General features: G+C 37.9%; 1 protein-coding gene across 3 annotated transcripts; it reads right to left on the reverse strand.

Annotated features, from left to right (window-relative positions):
- Positions 1 to 1,274: 1,274 nt before the first annotated feature.
- LOC146638330 (uncharacterized) lies at positions 1,275 to 7,149 on the reverse strand. Of its 3 annotated transcripts, XM_085367729.1 has the most exons (5): positions 7,072 to 7,149; positions 4,267 to 5,001; positions 3,508 to 3,900; positions 2,840 to 2,956; positions 1,275 to 2,351 (listed from the first exon to the last, which is right to left on the reverse strand). In XM_085367729.1, the coding sequence occupies exons 1-5, from the start codon at positions 7,147 to 7,149 to the stop codon at positions 1,275 to 1,277; spliced, it is 2,400 nt and encodes a 799-aa protein (XP_085223855.1). The 3 variants fall into 3 exon arrangements, with proteins under 3 accessions (XP_085223855.1, XP_085223869.1, XP_085223862.1); XM_085367743.1 differs by lacking the exon at positions 4,267 to 5,001; XM_085367736.1 differs by lacking the exon at positions 2,840 to 2,956.
- Positions 7,150 to 7,499: the final 350 nt, after the last annotated feature.

Raw genomic sequence — 7,499 nt, forward strand, 5'->3', positions numbered from 1 at the left:
AACTGAAATCTAATCAATTTCTAATTATTTTTGGACTATGTAGTACAGACAACTAAAAAATTGCAAATGACAAAAGCATATCGACAACATCTGTGTATTGACTGCCTGTGTTCCCAGGCACTTTAATTTCAGAGAAGGGTAGACAGAAGTGCATAATCTGTCAAAAATGTAGCAATACTTTATAATTAACCATATATACTATTTAATCTAATTAGAAATCCTGGCCTACAATCTTGTTTATCCTAGAAACTGTTAAATCTGATTATCATTGCTTGTTAATTTGTAATTATATAAGACACTATAAAGAATTGTGAATCATCTGTATGTCACATTATGGCAAAGTCCTTTCAAAAAAAAAAACTTGTGATGGCAATATGATTTTTAACAAAACAACTAGTAAACATTTTGGAAGCTAATCAAGGGAAAATAGGACTTATTGTTACAAGATGATGTTTATAGGCCACATCAGCTTTAAGAATTTGTAAACAGGATCTTATCATTAACTTTCAATAACTTCTTTTGCAACCATAGTGACATTCTTTACTAATATTAATGGACTTTTCACCCTAAAATCAAATTTACCAATTTTTCTGTTCGCTAGCTGTAGTATTCCTTAATCCACATTGTTTTAGTGTGAGTTGCCCAATTTTAGAGATATTGACTGTACAAGCCTACCCCTCTCTTGTTTCACATGGTACTTAATGCTTAGTAGCAATGTCTTTATGTAGACCTTATGTAGCTTCATGTTGTTTTTCAACAAGGAAGAGATCTCTACAGCTAATATCTCCCAAAACTAGGCAACTCACTTCAAAACATTCTAGATGGATAAACAGCAAGCCAATGTGTGTCACTGCAGGGTATGCAGGTGTGTTGAGAGAACGTACCCAAAAGCAGACAAGGAGAGAGAGAGGACAATCAACTTAAAACAAAAGCGAGCCTTTATTCTGGCTGATGGCAAGAGTAAAAGAAAAAAAAATGACAATGTGTACAGCGAATTTTTATGTGATTTGTCCCTCTAACGCTAAACACAAACCTTGTTTTCAACAGAAGTTAAAGATGCGGTCATTTTCAAAGAATTTTAAACAATAAAGAGTCCTTGTGAAATATGACCTAACATACAACTAAACCATCAGAAAATTAAATTTGTGACTGCTTGTTATACGGCTGAATATATCAAATGTTTCAATGACAAAATGAAACAAGACAGAATTTATGAACTCAAGGTCTCATACAAATAAAAATTACAGCTCTAACCATTAGTACACTCATCAAGTTCAAATGATGTCCATTTCAAAGTAATTGCTGGAAAGGATATTGTCGAACTCTGTGCGAAATTCAGGATAAGAACTGTAAGTGCATGGCACTTCAAGGGTAGCTCCACAGGTGTGAGCAACAGGCCTTCTGTTGAGCCCAGTTTCAGCATTAAAGCACACCAAAATTTTGTCAACACATATCACAGAAGATCCTGTGCAGAAGCGCAGGATTTTTTCAGCTTTGGTTTCATCAGCGTTTTTAACATAACGCTGAAGATGGTTAAACGTTGTTTGTTCTCCGTGAGACAGCATGATTTTTGTTGCTTCCAATAGCTGCACTAGTCTTTTGCCTGTGGCCTTCTTTGTCTCATACAGAGATAACACACTTTCCTTGTCTGCCAGTTTCAGCTGCAGATGTGCCATGGGTGTGGAGAAGCAATCCATTATATACTTTGGCTCTTGGAGAATGGCCTTATGAGCCATTGTTTCAATGGCAGGCTGCATGTTGTTCTTAGGTGGTAGGAAGTGGGAACCCATCCTTGTAAAAAGGTCAAGCAGGTCCTCTTCATCATTTTCATCCATTGTGCCTTGGAGCGCCTTCTCAACAGCTGATCTCTCAACAGGAGGGAGATAGTTGAGAAACGATGCAATCAGAATGTCTACATCAACTGAGTCCATTCCGTGGATGCAAGCTAAAATGAAAGCCCTTGACAGCCTCACTGGAAAGACACCATGGTCTAGTAAGCCTTTCACCCATATCTGCCCAACTGCTTGCCATTCAGCCTCACTAAAGTCTGGCCTCAGCCTTGGAACTCGTTCATTTTCACCTTCACACTGTTCCAAAAATTGCTCCCAAAATGCAGTGTAAACCTCCCTTGACACCCCAGCATCATCAACAGCATTTTCATTTACAAAGTTCATCTTTAAAGTCACATTCAGAATGCGACTGTCCATAAATACAGCCAAAAGATCATCAACAACTTTTATCCTGCGAATTGATACATGTAGGGGGCTCTGTGGGTCTCCTGAATTTGATGGGGAAAGTTGGTTGCTTGAATCTAAACGCAAACCTTGTGCGATGAAATTCAGTCCATGGTCCTGAGTAAAAGACAAAACATGCACATTCCATAAGAAATGCAATTGAATTGTACAGATTACACAATATCAATGTTCTGAAAAAGTTTGAACATTTGTACATTCCCAAACCATGGTTGCACTGACAATTTATATATTACATTAACATTGTGGCCTGATGGATGTCCTTGTATGCCTCACAGAAAATTATACAAGTGTTCTTTACAGGTATGAGAAGACGCACTTCTGTGCAAAATAGGTAGAGAACACAATAGTGACACCAAAACAATGTCTCACTGCTGTGTTATGTAAATAATTTTATTTCAAGACTAAATTTCCTGTTTAATCTTATGTTAATGTAAAACACTGTAATTGTCTCTCAACTGACAATATCCTTTTAATTCAAATAGACCCACAAACTGCCATATCCTCAGAAAATAGCATGACATTTTTGGCATCTCTACAGTATGTAAAGGTAGGTGTTTATGGTTGCCTGAATTGATCCATCTTACCTGTGCAATCTGGGGTGCTTCCTCTTGTATTGACTGCATATGGGGTGTGGGCAAGCCATTAGCTGAAGACAATGGTAGCAGGAAACCATCCATAGGTAATCCATTTGTGTCGGCATTCTGAGAAGGAAGTATTGCATTAATTGACAACAGACACCTTAACCCTTCAAGATTAGAAGACTCTTCTTCAATCTTCTAACTTGGCCTATTCTAATTCATGAATGTTCTTAAAAAGTCTGCAAAATATGTCAATAGGTATTAAGAAATAGAACAAAAATACACCACTTTATTTTCAGCCTACATGTCTCACTTACAAGAGTAAAAAGACATATTACAGTGGAATTCCACAGGTTTTTATCAGATCTTGATTTTCTTATTGCTACTTAAAATGTTGTATTATTGCTGCCAAAAAATCAAGTTTTAAACAAACAAGAGATGAATTCTGATTAATAAAAATCGAAAAATTGTTTCACAGTACTGTAAGTTATTTCTTTTAAGATCCAAAAGAATATTACAGAAAATAACACACATGCTTAAATTTTGTCCAAGCAGGAATGCATGATCAGCTTTTTTAAAAGCAGAACTATGCAAGTTACTGAATTTGATTATTAATAAATTTCCATCTTTTGTCACACTTGAACCATATCAACCACAACTGTCCATGGTCTTACCTGTCTGAGATCCTCACTGTTGACATAATTCAGGGTTATCACGACTGTGTCATCACCATCTGCTCTGACAAGATCCTCTTCAGGATTCCATACAACCGTATCCGCTTCGTCTATGTGTGGAAAACGACATTCCAAATCTTCTGGAAGTTTGGCCTGGGACTGTAGTTTGAAGGATTTGTTAGGAACTATACTGGTCAGATCAATAATTTCAGAGCAGTGGTCAGGGAAATCATGATCACTTGAGTCAGTCTGCTGCCGCTGTCCCACGACAGTGTTTTTAATGTCTGTTGGGGTTGAATGCATATGATGGGATTTTCCTGGACTTTGTGTTGTCACTGCCTCACAGAGTGATTTCATTTTTTTTGGATTGGGTTCCATCTGGAAATTGTGAATCTGTGAACCAGAAAACAAACACAAGACACAAACGAAAATAATTCAATTATTTTTTCAGCAGCCAGTCATTTTGTACATGTTAATGAATACAAAGCTGGAAGTCTTTCACAGATGTACCTTACCACACAAGTCAACAACAAATTCCTGGAATAATTTCATCCTACAGAAGTGCAAATATTCGTAGATGTACATAAAGCACTTGAATAACACAACTCTTTATTGCAGTTGCACAGTCAAACCTAGTACAATAGTACAACAAAATTAGAAAATGTCGCATGTTACCACCGAGCACTACTAAACACAACAAAATACAGTAACTTTAAAGTGATCATTATTTTTAATAATAACTTTCTTATTTTAACAAACCTGTTTGCCAGTGTCACTGTCAGATGAATCCCCATGTTCAAGTAGATCTGGTACAAAATCATCTGTCTCACTGTCAAATCCAAGTAATGTCACTGGTGAATCTTCTTCAGTTATGCTGACAGAAAAATCCTCTTCAGATGAGGACTGAACTGTTAACAGTGTTTCATCTTTCGTGCAAATGTAAAATCTCAGGAGCTTCAATTTGGTTTGTTCATAAAGTTTGCCAACAGTGTCATCTAAAGCAATCGGATTTCTTTTAAAATCACTGATTTCAATGACAAAGTCTTCAACTCTCCCTTTTGGCGAGTACCCATCTGGAAAAAACAGGTCCTTTCCCATTTCCAAAATCTTAGCTACAGTTGTAGTTTTTTCCACAGTTGCATGTCTTGTTCCTCCACCATTTCTGGTTCTCACTTGACGGTATTCATTACTGCTTAAATGAAGCCATCCGATTTCTATTTTTCTGCAGGTCTTCTCTGCTGCAGTATTTCTCTGTCTTGACATCCCTTCACTTTGCTTTTGGAACACACCTGATGAACCACACAGCACTCCTTTGGTTTTTGATCTTACTTTCCGTGCCGCAATTTTATCTCTTAGGTTCTGCAGAAGAGTCTCTTTATCTGTGCTGTACTTAGTTTGTTGACAGAAGGACTGGACAGCTAGTCTGTCACCATATGTCCTTATGTATTTTGCCATTTGTCCATCAGTCATGACGGACAGCACTGCCTTATCCACCTGCAGACATAAAACATTAGAGAAATGGTATTAATATACTTTTACTCGAGGAAGCCACACTAGCACACATGGAATACTAACTGTATTAGAATAGAGTTCTTAATCACTGTTCATGATCATTATCAAAAGTTACTCTGTCAACTTCTGTCTTATTACTTTACTGTTGCTGTGTTAGTATTAGTATAGTAATAGTAGTAGATATTTATATATGTTGGGAGAAAACCCTGCAAAAATAAACCCAGGAGGAATAGAGACACAATGAGACAAAGTTACTTTTTTATGCTTAACGTGTACACGGGTGAGCTGCTGGAAACAACCCACAACCATGGACAGTGGCTTGGCATTTTTATAGGCACAAATCACAGAGACAGTGAGAACAGGATAAGAAAATAATAAACAGATAAAATAAACAACTCCATATATGGTGCTAGTCTCGTCAGCAGAGAGCTGGGAGAGATAAAACAATCTGAAACAATATGTCCCCGAAACAATATGTCTTTGCTGGGAAAGTCTAAAAAGACACTTCTAAACTAATCTAACCACAGACAAAGGGCATCTTTGTACATTTAAAAGAAGGTAAAGAAACATAGAATCATTTTTCCTGTAGCAATATACTACGTTACTAAAAAATATTTTGCTAGTAAGGTATAAGTAAGGTAAGTTCCACCAAGTATTTTGTGCCATGCTGTCCATGTTACCATGGTTATGGCACAGCCAGATAACAACATCCAAATTCATGGGCTGCAACCTCTTTTTTTTTTTTTTAAACTGTATTTATCACATTGTCCAAATTCATGGGCTGCATCCTCCTGAGGACGCTTTTGTAGACCGATTATGTCACAGCGATGCACCGAAGGCTATCCAATTTCGTAGACTCCTTTTTTTTTTATTATTTGCACAGAAATGTACAACAATTCTGGCAATCTCTACAAAGATTCTATTTTAAATTCGTAAACTCCTCCGAATGCAGCAGACAAATGCGTCCTCCTTTTCACCTATTTTTTTTTTTATTATTGAACTTTATTAAGAAACAGTATACAGAACATGTATACAACCAGAACAAAATTAACATATGCCAGGGGGTGTAATACAAAGAATTACATTCACTTTTCACCGAATTTGAAGGATGGGTCCGGTGTGTGCTTCGTGGCCCATATCCCAGAATTCAAAGTGCGGCCCAGCCAAACTCCAGTTTCCGGTAATGGCGGCCGTTAATAAGTTTTAAAATGACCGTTATTAATCTTTCTGGGTCACAAAATTTTTTTAAACACATTTCAGGGGAGAACGTGGGTGTATAAACTTGAAATATCTTCTCGGTTTATCAAGATATCGCATATTTGCAAAAGTGCTTCGACGTTTTCCTTGATGTCTGTTACCCACCAGCTCGATAGGTAGCCGAGAGCTCAAGGGTCACTAAAGCCGCCAAGAACGGCACAACTCGCGGCATATTATTTTCAGATCACCGCGGACTTTAGCTACTCAGGCTAAACTTAATATATAAAACACTTAGACAACCTAAAAATGTTAATGTTTGGCTTTTTTCAGTGTTTCATTTGTTCGTGAGTAAAACGGTTTGGCTGAGATTAAAGTTATTAGATTAAATTCGATAAAATAAAACTTTATTAATCCCCCGGGTGGGTTCCACATTGGTTTTACAGCGCTTAATCAACGTCACACAGAAAACTGATTAAACAGAAGTGCGAGATGGTCGAGAATTTACTCCAGTGTTGTCTTATATTTTAGATAGAAAGGAGCAGACGGACGAGCTTATTACACTCCACCGAGACAGCGGTGACGCTAATCAGAAGGCTAGACCGTCCAATTTCCCCAGCCGTTCTGAGAACCCGGCCCACGTAGACCACGAAGCCCGAGTCCTCGGGAGGATGCAGCCCATGAATTTGGACACGATTTGAAATTTCAAAACATATGTGCACTTAACGAGTTATGTTTAATGAACCTGAACATATTTACAAGAATTAACATTAAAGGCCTGCATATACGACCTCGGTTTTTCAACAAGTTACTCGCCTTTTGAACCGCGGTGTTTAATGCTTTGTTGTTTATACGTACTTTGTCTTGTTGCATGTGCATGATGTCGTCGTGTGGGACCTCTCTTGACCGCAAGAAATGTTCTAAATCCTCCTCCATGTCCGCACCGTATGGAGCCCCGTACCGTAGCACCGCACCCTTCAACTGAAACGCTATCAAAAAGGAGCGGGATCTTTTGCGAGATCTCGCAATACTTATTGCGAGCGCTCGCAATACTTATTGCGAGCGCTCGCAATACTTTTGCGAGATCTCGCAATACTTATTGCGAGTGCTCGCAATACTTTTGCGAGATCTCGCAATACTTTTGCGAGCGCTCGCAATACTTTTGCGAGATCTCGCAAAAGTCCGTCTTAATTTTTTTTTTTCTCCCTAATTTTTTTTTTTCTCCCTAATTTTTTTTTTTTCCTCCGTAATTTTTTTTTCTCCCATGTCCCCTGGGGGGCTCCGTA

The sequence above is a fragment of the Diplotaxodon limnothrissa genome, linkage group LG2 (genome assembly GCF_057381915.1).
Source record: "Diplotaxodon limnothrissa isolate DT_005_m linkage group LG2, D_limnothrissa_male_GT1.1, whole genome shotgun sequence".
Taxonomy (NCBI): domain Eukaryota; kingdom Metazoa; phylum Chordata; class Actinopteri; order Cichliformes; family Cichlidae; genus Diplotaxodon; species Diplotaxodon limnothrissa.